At 40.3% G+C, this 13827-nt stretch overlaps 1 protein-coding gene across 2 annotated transcripts in view; it reads left to right on the top strand.

Annotated features, from left to right (window-relative positions):
- Nucleotides 1–240: 240 nt before the first annotated feature.
- Nucleotides 241–13827, top strand: part of pdia5 (protein disulfide isomerase family A, member 5) — a 47757-nt gene continuing 34170 nt past the window's right edge. For both annotated transcript variants that reach the window (XM_015358557.2, XM_069196406.1), the window contains exons 1-3: nucleotides 241–350; nucleotides 5783–5909; nucleotides 8518–8605. In XM_015358557.2, the coding sequence (XP_015214043.2) occupies nucleotides 285–350; nucleotides 5783–5909; nucleotides 8518–8605 (281 nt within the window). In that variant the 5' untranslated portion in view covers nucleotides 241–284. The remainder of the gene's footprint in view (nucleotides 351–5782; nucleotides 5910–8517; nucleotides 8606–13827) is intronic.

Below are 13827 nucleotides of genomic sequence, written 5' to 3' on the forward strand. Positions count from 1 at the left end.
ATCAAGACTAGGGTCTCTGTGTAACCTAATCACAACATCTCGCTTCTACTCCTAACGCGTAAATTCCGAATTTGGGATTCGCAGGTGCTGTTGGACTTCCACCCAGTTGCCTCCTAGACCACACAGATGTGCGGGAGTTGTAGTTCTCCGATCTGTATCTCATCGTCATGGTGCACTAGCATGGACGCTGGAGTGGACTGCATTTCCCACAAAGCAGTGGGCTTCACGGGGGCGGCCGCTTTCTGACGGATTGCGCTTGCGTATCCCGACGTGGCAGCAGCATCATGGCTACTTGGAATCTCTGCGGGAGTGGGATGAGAGGCGTGAAAATGTGCATGTTCGTGTACTTGGTAAGTTTTGTTCTATTTTGGTGCGTGAAGACATTTTGTGTCAGGCACACCTCGGCTTTTGTATTTACAATAATGCTCGGCGAGCAGGACTGAAGATTGGTTGCGTTGGACCCTATCACTATGACAGTAACGCGCAGTAACGGAGTCAGGAACTGAAAGTCAATTTATTTCCGAAATGTACCGCTTCTTGCGTAGCTGCCAAGAGCCAAGCAAAGACCGCTTACAATATGCGTCTGTGACCCGTCTGTTTATTACTTCGGCCGTTGCAAGGGATCACAGAAAGTGACATTCCTAATTGTTGTTAAAGAGTGGTGAGTTTTTTATGAATGAAATGCCCCTTTTAATAAACACAGAGCTTGTCTTCTTTACGTCTCGGCCCGTTATTCGCTAAGAGAACAGTATCGTACTTTAATGCCGCGACAGTCCGTAAACTACTACAAACCGTTCCGTCAAAATAAAAATGGCAATACACTACTTTTTTTAAAAAATATATATAAATGGCAGTTAATTGGCAAAGTCCAGTTCCTGTCAGCGCCCCTAGGGCGAGGTGAGTTTTTGCTTGTCGGTTAAGAAGAACGAGTGGACGGACTCATCTCGGTCCTCTCGGGATAGATACAATCACAGCTGGCTCTCCTCAAGATCTCCGCTCTGACCTTTTGTGCAGACGTGCTCCCCTGCTAACTGTCACACTGCTAACTTCGTGACTCTCCACGATCACTCGTCCGCTGTGCAGCTGTGTGTGTGCATGGGGATAGTGCTCGTAAAAAATCGCACTGCTAAAAACGGAAAACTATTATCTGATTCCAGTGATGGTATATCCTTTTTCACTGGACGCATGAAATTCCTATTTTGGAAGTCTTTGTTTTCGGCTCTTAGACCTGAGCAGCATATTTGATTCACAGTGTACAGTACTTAATTTAATTTACAGCTTTTATTTAAAATATGCATGTCACGACTTGCATACTCCACTGTCGTTTTAAGTTATAGCTCTCCTTTCCACCTGCTCCCCAGGGTGCCTGCCTACCTAGCTGTTTGATATCCTGTTTCTAATCGCAAAAGCAAATAAAGGAGGTTTTTTTTTGTCAATAGATGTCCGTACAACCAACATAGTTTGCGAAGTGGTTTCGTAGGCACAGCGGAGTTGCTTGTCAAAGCGCTTAAGAAAGTTATCAAGCCCTAAATTTCTTAACCTGGATTAATAATCTTATTTTTCATATACTGTAGTTGTATCTGTGTTTAACTATTCAGTGGATTCGACATCCACATTAACGCATTAAACATACAGCTACTAGAATTTATGAGACCTAAAAGGGACAATTGTTTCAGTTAAGCAATAAAATTTACCTCGGTGCAATCAATTACTAATACACGGTTTTACTAGACGTCTGTGCCGTCAGCAATTCGACCAGCGCTGAGCTCATAATCTTCGGAGAACATGACTACATCAGCTATCGTAATTGGAGTCAGGATTTTTCTAGTGTCTGGTCTGTAAATCTAAAGAAATAAAGCGCTCTGACAAAAGCACTTGCTTTTGCTTCACGCTGATTTAGGGATACCCTTGAAAAAACTAGTGTTACACTCCGACCACAATAAATTCCTGTACTTAAGGCAGACAGTAGTTGAATTAAAAGTTTTTTTCAATTGCCTGCTCAGTTTTTGAGTCAAACAAGAAGGTAGCAGTGAAAGTCTTTGCCAAAACAAAATTCCTGGCTGGAAAAATAAATCATTGTCATTTTTTATCAAGCAATGACAATTATTAAACAATACACAAGGAATACATTCTGTATATTACAGTCTGTAATAAATAGGACTAGATTTATGCACCATTACACTAGACCTAGAGCTGGTCAATTGAATACCTGAGCAACATTATGCATTTTTGAGAATGGGGGAGAGAATGATTTACACTTGTGGACATTTTACCTTTAGACTTCTCATGAGGTATGTGGGATGGAACAGACAGCAGGTGTTGTTGACAGATTGATAGGTGAGGGAAACCATACCTTATGAAGCCAAACATCACTGGGGTCAAGACTGCTGGTAGGCGAGTGGTGTTCTTGCATAGCTTCCTGATCTCAGGTGAAGCTCATCACAGAGAGCCGCTGTTTGGTATGAAGATCGACTGGAGAAACAAACAAGAGCCCGGGCAGCTGTCCTCAGAGCTGTGATCTTGCCAATGCAAAATGAAGGACCCGTTAGTCATTTCCTGCCGTCTGCTTCCTGGGGATGTAAAATGGCATAGGAACACAAGGAGGTACGATTTTAAGAACTGGGAATAATAATAACAACAAGGTCTCCTTGTGTTTTTGGTGGCTACCGGGACTATGCATCCAGTGATGTCACTGAACAGTCAGGAGTACAGACCAAAAAATATTGAATAGCTTTGTCAATACAGGTTAACTGCATCTGGTAAGATACATTTTTAATACTGTATTTTTTAACATTGTTAATGAGTCCCAAAATAAAAGTTGCTTGAAAATTCAGGTTATTGTGACTAGGACCCCCTTTTAAATGCATTTAGTATCTGAGTGTCTAAAGAAAGAAGCAAGTCTTAGTAGTCTTGGAGAGAGCAGATTATGAGGGGACCTGATACAAGTCCTCGTGGGCAATTACAAATTCATCCCAGTGGATGTTTTCAGATTAAATAGTAAAAACACGAACCAGAGGACATAAGTGGAAGCCATGGAACTGCGTTGATAACTGACAAGAGGAGGCATTGCTTTACACAAAGTGTTGTTGGGGTAGGGAGCAAGCTGCCCCGCCATGTTGCTGAAGCCAGTGCCCTGGCTTCTTTCAGAAAATGGCTGGGCAAGATGTTTGGATAAATTAGCTACTAACATTAAATGTGGCAGGTGAGTCTAATGGCCTCTTCTCTCTTCTAATCTGTTTTATGTCATTAAATAGCCACATCTGAGTTTTCTGCTACCATTCCTTTCCTGTATAGCTGTTAGTCTTCCTCTCGGCAGAGGGTTCTGGTTGTTCTGTGCATATTTAATTTGGGGTGGAGTGTGCCTATTCCTGAATAAAACAGTAAGTACCTGCACTCCTATTCAGTGGTTTGAAAGGACACTGATGTTTTCAATAGCTTTTAATTAAAACAATAACTGTTTATATTGTGAACATGGTCCTTTCAGTGCTGTTGTACTTCAATTGAATGCTGTTGATGGGAGAGCTACATGTAAACAACTAAAATGTCTGAATTCCAATGATCCTGTGGCTTTTATATGGTCATAACATTTCTCTCTGAAAGATTTATTAGTTCCCTGCTGGAGAATAGACATTTTGAAACATTCCTGGCATTCAGTTCTCATTTTCCTGCATCCTTTTCTTCATGTGTGACAACTCGCAAAATGCAGCAGTATGTTTCCTCTCAGGAGTCCAAATGAACTTTGAGTGCACAATCAATAGGAGGACATTTTCATGCACATTTGACTCGTGAGGTTGTGAGCTGGCATTGACTTTGAGCAAACGCCAAACAGCCATGCTATTGTTAACTGAAAGGTAGATCTTACAGAGTGGAGTGTTTCAGTTTAAGTGTCATCTTTTTTCAAAATGCATCAAACTATAAGGATCTGTAATGGAGACAGAAGACTGTTTAGTGTGTCTTGAAATTCTTTATAGTCTATTCTTCTCTTGCTATTAGTTTTTTTTCTTGCAAATAATGTGAGGTTCTCGGAAGAATAGAATGCGTTGTACATAGTTGTAGACAACAGTGCCTTTTTAATGATTACTGGTGCCATTTTTTTCTTTTTTAAAAAGGAAACACTAAAACATTTCTCCTCCTTTTTTCTCACCAGCATTTATCCCCAAACTCTTGAATACCGTTGGAATGGCTCATTATCTCAATGTTGTGATTGATTATTGTTCTTTTAACCTCTATATAAATATATAGTTCTTGCATGTACTGCTTTTGGAGAAGGGATATCAATACTTTCAGGAACTTCACATGAACAGGGATACAAAAAAAATCAATTTCCTGGAAAGCAACAGAAACCCAAGTGTTCGACCTTCTGAGAGAATTGCTTTATTAAATGTCTAGAGGGAAACTGGGGAAAACTCCCTTTGAGCTGCTTTACAGACAACAAAATATTTTTGTTCTTTTGTCAGAAGCACTGTGGGATATGAAGAAGTGTGTTTATTTAGGATACTGGATTATGGTATGCCTTACATTATTAGCTACCAGAAGTACTCTTGTTATTCAATTCATACAAGTTGAAAATCCAGTTAATTTAAATTTACATTATCATAAGACTTCTTTAATGAGTCAGTGTTGAGTCTGTGGTCTTTAATTACCTACTGACACATCAATGCAGACAGGCAGGGTTAGAACAGGCTGGATAGAGGATACCTAATAATTTAATCAACACATTTGATGAGGCAGATATTAAAAAAAAAAGAAAATTGGATTTCCATATTACTGAAAGAGATTATTATTAATTTAAGAAGGAAAAGGGCATTTTGCTGCATATCATTTTTAGATGTTAATTTGATGGACTAAATTTTTAAAAAATACTGTCAGTTTAATGCAACCTGTTCTACGAGATCTGTCAAATGTGTTTTGTGTGACATGTATCTAGCTGTGACTGTAATAATTTTATGTAATAAAAATAATTTGCTGTTTTGTTTCCTTTTTAGATGACTAAAAGTAAAGACAAATCTTACCAATCAAAATAAAAGAAAGTTTTTATTATAAAATATGTAAAAAAGCCTAACCAATACTGAGTAACCAGGAAATGGAAGCATGTTATCTACAGAATATTTCAGCCTTGAGCAAAAAATGACCTTGCTTGAATGCAAAATGTATATATTTGATATAAAAAAGGTGTGTCCTTGCTTTTCAGTATGGCGATTGTTTAATCATTTCATCGGCAGGGCTTTGTCATAATTTCACGAGCTATAGAACATTTTGGTTGAACTAGTCTCTGTAAATAATCCTGGCTTTTGCAGAAGGCCTGAGGACCAGGTAAGTTTCTACTTTGTAACATGCAGCCTGATTTTCTGTTTTGTTTGCCCAACGTTTCACAAGATAAAAGACCTTAATCTTTGCTCAGCTGCTCTACAGACTTGCGTCCAGTTTGGACTCATCTTTACAAACGGCTCTGTGGTGTGACAGAGATAAATACTGAAGAAGTGGCCTGGAGACACCACCTGCCAGGGCTGTTTCATTGCTTTCGGTTCGGGGTGACAAGCTCTTAATGCACTTCTTATCTTGGGATACTCTATTGTCTCCGTTTTGTTCAATTTTTTCCCTTTTCTTTCTGGTTGAAAGCAAATTGGTGTTCGGCTCCAGTGGAAAACGCCGCTCTTTAGGCACCCTCAGACTTTTTTTTCAGAGATCCAGTCTTCTTGAACACAGAACAATCACGTTGGGGAACCAAAAGCCCCCGACAAGATGAAGTTAATGAAGCGGTGTTCTCTTGTTTCCTTCACAGAGTATCCTTCCAGCTTTGCTGCAGGCAGCTAAAGTTTCCCCACTTATAGAGAAAGTCAGTGACCATAAGGACTTCAAAAAACTCCTCAGAACAAGAACCAATGTCCTCATCCTGTACACCAATTCAGGTCAGTGTGTTTGCAGTCTGTCTTCAACGGTGCTGCTCTTTGACCCCTGTAGTCCCTAAACTTCAAGCACCGTTTGCCTGCTCTGGATTACAGTCGACTCCAGTTCTGCCTGAGGACCCCAGATCTTGATAAAGACTGAAATCCCACTACACAGGCAAAAGCATGTTAATTAAAAAAAATGCCTTTAGGTTTCTCTGCTATTTTACCCATGTTTGGGTTTAGCAGTTGCTTTTCATCCTGACATACAGCAGGGGTTGAGAGTTGCACCCTTTGAAATGTGTTGATGGGCTGCTCGATTGCTTCCACTCTTTGGTCACCGGACGGGCGTAGGTGAAACTAGGGGTGCCTGCCCAGGAGAAACATGCCCCCACTGGCTCTGTCCCAATCCTTGCAACAGTAACTATCCCAGACAGGTGCTTTGCTCTGTGAGCCTGTCAGAAATAATTGTGAAAGTCATAGAGATGGGCATGAGGTTGCCTGATGAGGCGGAGAATATTTGGGAGGTTATATGGGTACTGAAGATATGCTTAACAAAATCTCAGTACATATGATATTTGAGGTATCTGTTGACATTGGACTGTACTTGCACATTCTACTGCTCGAGAGAGATGAGAGGGTCATGCTGGTGCTCTGCTTTTCAGGGCCTGGAATTGGGACACAAGTGACAAATGGGAATACTTTGTGCTAAATCACCACGGTTTACTACCATAGTTCATAGAATATGTATCATTCCTCACCCTAAATGCATTAAACATTTCCCAGCTTTTCATGATTCATAACCCAGATTGGCTCAGTATAAAACATTTTTACATTTATTTTCTCATTTGTCCTTACATTGTTAATAAATGTTGCAACAAAGGTATGATTTAGGAGTCAATTTAAAATATAATTCGAAAGAATGAAAGGTGGACCAGCACCGTCCTAAACCTCTACTAAATGATCATTCAGATTGTTTGCCAAGAACTTAGATGTTTTCTGTATTCTCTTCACCTTCAAATGAACAGGCTTTGCTTTGCTTTCACTGCTCTCTCTGCCTCGGACAAAACGATGCTGCTTTGGATAGTTCACTACGTTTCTGAGAAATGAAGGCAAAAAAATCCATAAAAATGTAAAATGTCTGCAAGATCATTAGGAAAATAAGTTCTGGTTTAAAAATGGTTAGATTTGCATCTTTTTGTGGGTGATTGAACTGTAACCATCATGCAAACTACATGGTTTATGTGATATTTTGCATAAAGCGGTTTACCATTCAACAAGAAAAATTCTTCATGGGTCTCTGCACATTGAATTTTGTTTTATAATTCCTAATGTGTTTATGTTTGCATGAGCTCAGTGGATAAGATAAAACACCCGGTTTTGACTGATTGCAGATTTACCCATCTGTGCCTTTCTAGTCTTGCAAGCGTGCCGTCTTTTGTGTTTATTTTGCTGCCTGTTGATTTAATTTCCCATCTAGTTTTCTTAACTGCTTCACTTTCCTCTCATAAGTATCGCTGTTGGCCTTGTGGAAGTGCTGGCAAGCACACCCTCAGAAGAAACCTAAAACATGTTTTCCATTAAATTTGTCTTTTGAAATGCTTGAAAAAAGCATCCACTGTCCAGCTCTTGTCACTGAGCAGGACAAAAAAAAAAGATGAGAATTCCCTTTGCATATTCCATAATTCGAGCCAGTTCCTTGTGAATGCTTGGCTGGCCTGGCGGAGAAACTCAGGCCTTCAAGTGGGTCATACGTTCTAGTCCCAACCTGGAAGAGGTCGGGATCTCTCAGAGTTGATCCTGAGGTGAATATAGGAATGCATTCGAGTAAAGACAAAAACAGCTGAATCTGAAATACATATTCAGCTCTGGTTTATTTCACCAAAACATGTAGTCCCCCTTCTCTTGCGTGCAGAACAGACGTAGTCCTGTTCTTGCAGTGTTGTAATATAACTGCCAGCCATACTTCCTGCTTCTTGTGTATTAATGTTCTTAACACTGGTAAGCAAATAAAGCACTGAACAATGTGTTTGACAATGCACTTATGTTTATTAGTTACCTTTTTCGGTGCAAGTTTAGTTTTCAGTTTCCAGTGCGGTCGTTCTAGACCTCCACAAATTATAAAAGGTCACAATGAAAGTTTAGCTATTTTTTAGAAGCTTCCATTCCACTAGAATATGTTTGGTTTGATACAAAACAGTTGCCTCTTTCCATTATTTATTTGTTAAAATAGGAAACTTACACTATTGAGTTCAGCTTGAATTGTGTGTTTGCTACACTCTCCTTGTTGTAACCCAATGGTAGATATTAAAGCCTTTCACCCATTTCGGTAACTAAAACATTATATTTAAAATTTCCAAAATGGACTAATATTTCGTTCTTAGTCTTTAATAATTGAATAAGCAAGTCCCTATTTTCAGCTTGAATCCTAAAGCAGCCGTTTTGAACTTGTCATATGCAAGACGTGCTTAATTTTGCCTTGCATGTTCAAGTACGCTCAGCTCAGGCTGTGTCTGAATTTGTTAGTAAGCGGGCATCTTCTCTCCTGCCAATCTTCACATCTCTAGGAAGTACAGTACTCTCGGGTAAGTGAAGGTTTGTAACTGTGTGCTTGTTGTTCTTTTTTCCATAGCATCCTCTGGTGAAAGTCAGCTGAAGCTATTGTCTAATGTGGCGCAAGCTGTGAAAGGCGAGGGTACCATCGCTTGGGTGAATTGTGGGTAAGTCCAGTCTAAGTAGCATTATGTTCTCAGAGTGTATAGGACTTATTTATCCTTTAACTACAGTTAACATGGCTTCTAACATCAGCTTTGCAAAGTCAGTGACTTCAGTGTTGTTGACGTGCTGAAATCAACGTTTTGATGGTAGTTGGAAACCTTTGTGTTACCTTTGACCTGGTTTTAAATTTTAAAATGCGTTAGGAATGTCATAACAGTAAACTTTCACCTGTGTAGTATTGATTGGTTAAGACCATTGGTCTGCTTGTTCATTGCTCTGACCTGAAATATTATTTCATCAAGGTAGATTACTAACACCTTACCTATTGGGTTATCTTTAAAGGCTCTTTATCACGTCCAGGTTTCTGCAGCTCAGGTGCTAACAAAAATTACCCTGCATCAGCCCATAACTCTCACATCCTCTGTAAATCGCACTTTAAGTCCATGAAGTTCAGAGTGGGATTTAAAACCCTCTAGCTCACATGTAAGACACTGAATGGTCTTGCTCCAGGTTACGTTGAGAAATTCTGCATTGTTATAGATGAGGTCTCAGTCTGAGATCTTTGTACTCAGCTGAAGACAAGGTTCAACACAGTGGGTGACAGAGCAGGACCACATCTGAATAGCTCACGGCCAAATTAAAGATACTTCGACAGCTGAGATTTTAAAATCTCACTTAAAGACTTATCTTTTCACTAAAGCTATTAATGTGTCATTTAGTTTCGCTCTTGGTTTCACAAGGTCACTTTGCTGGGCTTTTATTCCCCTCTACTTTTACATCAGGGGCATATTACTGGGAGCTGTTATACAGTGCTCTGAGCTTCTTGAAAAGCACTGATAAATAAACTCGCGTAATTGGAATATCCATGTGCTTTTTAAGTACTTCATTTTTTGTGCGTTAACAATCATCTCATCCGATTAAAAAACGGATGCATTTTTATCTGTGAAGAAGTAGTGACATGTTCAGTCCTCTGGGAACCGTGTCCTGTGATTTTTAGAAGTACTGCTCTTTTCAAACAAAGACCTAAAAAATAGGTGGTCTGGTTTCTTTTACAAAATGTGTTAAATTAAGTTACTAAGGTCCGAGGTGGGATGAAAAACCAGAGGAGTCTTGTCACCCATCCAGAGTGCAGGATTGTCTGGTGCTCTGTACTTCTGCCTGGAAGGTCCTGGGTTCAAATCCCTTTGAGCACAGATGACATCCAGCTGTATAAATGAGTGTGTATGTTAGTTGCTTTGGATAAAACGTATCCACTTAACTTTAAAGTGTTAGTATTATTAAATTACATCGTTACTTGAAAACATCATTATATGATGCATTAATTACTGCACTTTCAGGTACACTATATACTGTATATATCAATGCGGTATCTCAGGTCCTGGTCAGATCTGCGCTGGTTTATTCCTCTGTTCCACCCAGTCTGTGCAGTGAACACAAGTTCTCTGTGAGGCTGTCCGTGGGTCGTAAAGGCTTAACAAACCATGATTTTCTCATCTGGAGTCTCCTTGCGAACGACTGCCGTGGCAGATAAGTGAAAAATCTGTGTTTCATATTTCGTATGCTAAGTGTTTTTGTACAATCATGGGCTGAGTCATTGTGAGATGCTCCCAAGGTTTCGGGAGGGGAGTCTGTGCTCTGTCGTCCCTATCTCGGAGATGCCCTTGGGGACGAACTGTCAAATTTGGAAAGATGCATGTGTGTGAAACCGATTCACTGGGATCAGGCCGCTGCGCTCTGCTGCTGTGTGAAGATGGAAAGCAAGGCAGGAGAGTTCCCAGTGCGGTTCTTTTCCGTTCCTCTGTCTTTCTCACCGGGCCGCCCCCTCGCCCATCTCCTGTCCACTGCCCCCCTCATACTCACAGTTATCTTACTCTTTTTAATTCTTATTCTTAATCTGTGATAGTCGATTAGGTGCCAGGAAAAATATTAACCAGGAGGTCATATTATTAACACGTATAAAGCAAGAAATAATGATTATACTGTGATGATAAAATATATTTAATAAAACGGGCTATGCAGTCAGCAGATTCTATTTTACAAACCACGACAGACATTACTCTTGTAGTGTTAAGTGGAATAGAATCCTTATTTTTGCCTGTTAGCTACACTCCTGGTGAGCTTGTATATAACATGCTGACGTTACAAGATATTCCCTTGCCTCAAAGTGAATTTCCTTGACATTTGCTCTATTTATTGAAGAAGTTCAAGTGGGGAACTTTATTTATTGTTTTTGCTCTATTTGTTACTTTTAAGACCGCCTATGTCTATACTCTGACTGCGAAATTTTGCTGGCAGTTCTTTTGTCCGGCATGGATATAGGTTGGCATCATGGAACAGTTGCCAAGAGAAAGAAACTCGGAAACTTATCACACAGGAATTGGAATGTTAAGACTGCTGTTCTTAGTCATCTAGACTCTGATGTATTTGATGTATTTAACAATATCTGATGTACAGATGACACAAACAACTGAGCATCCAGCACTCTTATTAGCTGCAGGAGTAGATCACAAGGATTTAGACCAGATCCACTCCTAGACAGGGTGACGGATATCTAAAGTAAATGTAATGTTCTGTAATATCGGTGTGTATTGTAAACACCATTTTGAGCAGTCAGTGACACAGGGAAATCTGTGAGATGGTCCTTGTTTTTTGTACTGATTATTGTGTTGTTAGCGTTGTTATGGTCCTGACAGTGCAAGACGGTAACGTTCGCTCTCTTAAATACACAGAGAAACCAACCAAGGCTGGAACAAAACCAAAATTAGGGCCTCTGAAGTACCAAGCTGATATATCATTAGTAAGAGTCATGAACCATGACCGCTCTGAGTTTCCGTATCTGTGCAGTCTTGTAAAGTATTCTCTGGTATCAGGAGTGGGTTTCTGCTACTCCAGCCCAACAACAGCAGCAGCCAGCCTGGAATTAGACCAGTTAACTTCATGAAACTGTGAAGAGAGTGTAAGAGACCCAAGTGTTTTAATCTCTCTGCGTATTCTTCATTTTAAGATATCAGTATGAAGCAAATAATATTATAGATTCACGTAAAACTGTATTAATTTCAGGATTTGACACAACAACATGCAAGGACAAAGACAGCTCTTTATGTTCAACATCCGCCTGTGTGAAAAGCTGTGCTAGAGAGAAGCTAGTGCAGTAGGGTTTTTTAGTAAATGAGACTAATGGGCTAGCTAGCCAAAAACTGTTTCATAATGACATTGTAAAAACTGGTTTAATGTGTTAATAAACTTATGCTTAGCTTGCTTATGACTCTTTTGTAAGCAAAACAATTCGGCGACTGACCTAGGGCCATAATGTCTCAGGATACCTAAATCATGCTTAAACACAGTTACAACTCGGAGACCTGTATCTTTAAAAATATATTTTGTGAGTCATTTAATTGAAGCCTTGACAAAAGAAGTTTTTGTCAGAGAGAGAGGTAGTTAAAGGGACTATGAAGCCCTAGATGCAGAAATATATATATTACTTCATTGTCATCCCACGGATGTACACAACCCAATCATCCATCCATCCGTTTTCAGTCAAGTCTTTGTTCAAGACGGGGGTGTGGAGAGCTGGGGGGTAACTTGGCAGACAGTAGACACGGCAGGATGAACCAGTCCACTGCAGGGCTGCACACACACACACACACACACACAGGATTTACAAGGGGCACAATTTAGAGATGCCAGTTAACCCCGACTGCATATCTTCGAACTGGGGAAGATTCGGGAGCGGCTGGCACTAGTCCACTTAGCCGGGGAGGGAACTTACCAATGCGACACAGTGGACATCCCAGTCTGGGATTGAACCCTGAACCCAAGAGCTGTGAGGCAGCAGTGCTAACTGCCATGCTACCGTGCTGTCCTGAAACCAGCTAATGGGTGTATGGTCTTTTCTAATGTTTCTAATTCTCTCAGTATTATGGGTGTATTTGTGCACAAAATACCAATGGGTTACATGGTATTGTAGACAACTCACAAATTTTCCATAGATAACTATGTCTGTAAAAAAACTGCAGTGTCAGAAAAGAAATTGGCTCATTTTTTTCTTGAGGACAGAAGGAGTATTTAACTTGTGAGATGGAATTCAGTGCAGTAATTGAATTCTGTCTTCCTGAATTTTCCATTAACACTGGGCTTAGCCTTCTGCTGAATAATTTTTACCCTATTTTTCTTTATATTGTGAATTTCCATGCTCATTAACACTTGAGGAATGGAGAGTTATAACTACCTCCGCTGCTGGCGGTGTTTGTAGTGTGACTTCCGTGCGGAATGTGTTCTCTAATTAAAGAATCTATCCTCCGAGACTAGGTGGCTGTTGTCATCACAGAATTGCTCAGCAGTGGGCTGCTTTATTGTATTAGCAGTTCACTATGCTTGGTGACTTCCTCCTTTCAGATTGAGCAGTAGTGTGTTTAGTAACCCTTCATGTGCCAGTGGCTTCAAGGCCCTCTGAAAGGTTTGGAAATAAACTTCCAAACCTTTATTTTCTTTTAATCACTGAAATCCAAATCGCTACAGACGGGTACGAGCACTGCCGTCTATGAATTTAGTTTGCGATTGATATTTATCCTATTTTAACTCTAGATTCGTCTCAGGCGTCAAGCTTTAGATGTATTAAGAATCTGATGCGTTTCAGATGCAAAGTGTTATTTCGGTGCAGAAGTCTGCTGAACAGGAAGGGGGAAAACTCTTTCAGTTGCTGAATGTTAATGAGCATTGGAGTGGATTTTGTTTAGGAAAACATTTGCACATACTGTAGAATGGTGTCTCACTGCTTACAGATGGCATGGCTGTGAAAGGCATTTTTGTAAAGCAAAGTTAATTGACGCAGAGAATTATTGGAAACAATGATGAGGATGCTGTTTCCCAAAACATACATGTTGGAGGCAAGGTTTTCTTTTCCCTGTGGTGCTTCAGTTTCATGTTCAGCTCCGGGAAGCTCTGACACGGTCATATTGTGACACAAGCACTCATGACGTGCTCTCTACAGCCATGTTTTGCTAAATGGGTTGGGTTTCTAACAATGGCCTTTTCTGGTTGGTGTCATACGTCTGGCCACTCTTTAATCTGATATGCATCTTGTCTCGGCCAAGTGGGAGTCCTTCGGGTTTCCTGGCTGTCATCAGTGCTCAACTGGAGATGCCTGCCGCATGCGCTGGTTACAGCCGTCACCTGTCGTAATAAACACTGTAACAGCTGGAATATTATTTGCTGCTTTTTATTT

This window comes from Lepisosteus oculatus, chromosome 12 (genome assembly GCF_040954835.1).
Source record: "Lepisosteus oculatus isolate fLepOcu1 chromosome 12, fLepOcu1.hap2, whole genome shotgun sequence".
Lineage (NCBI taxonomy): Eukaryota > Metazoa > Chordata > Actinopteri > Semionotiformes > Lepisosteidae > Lepisosteus > Lepisosteus oculatus.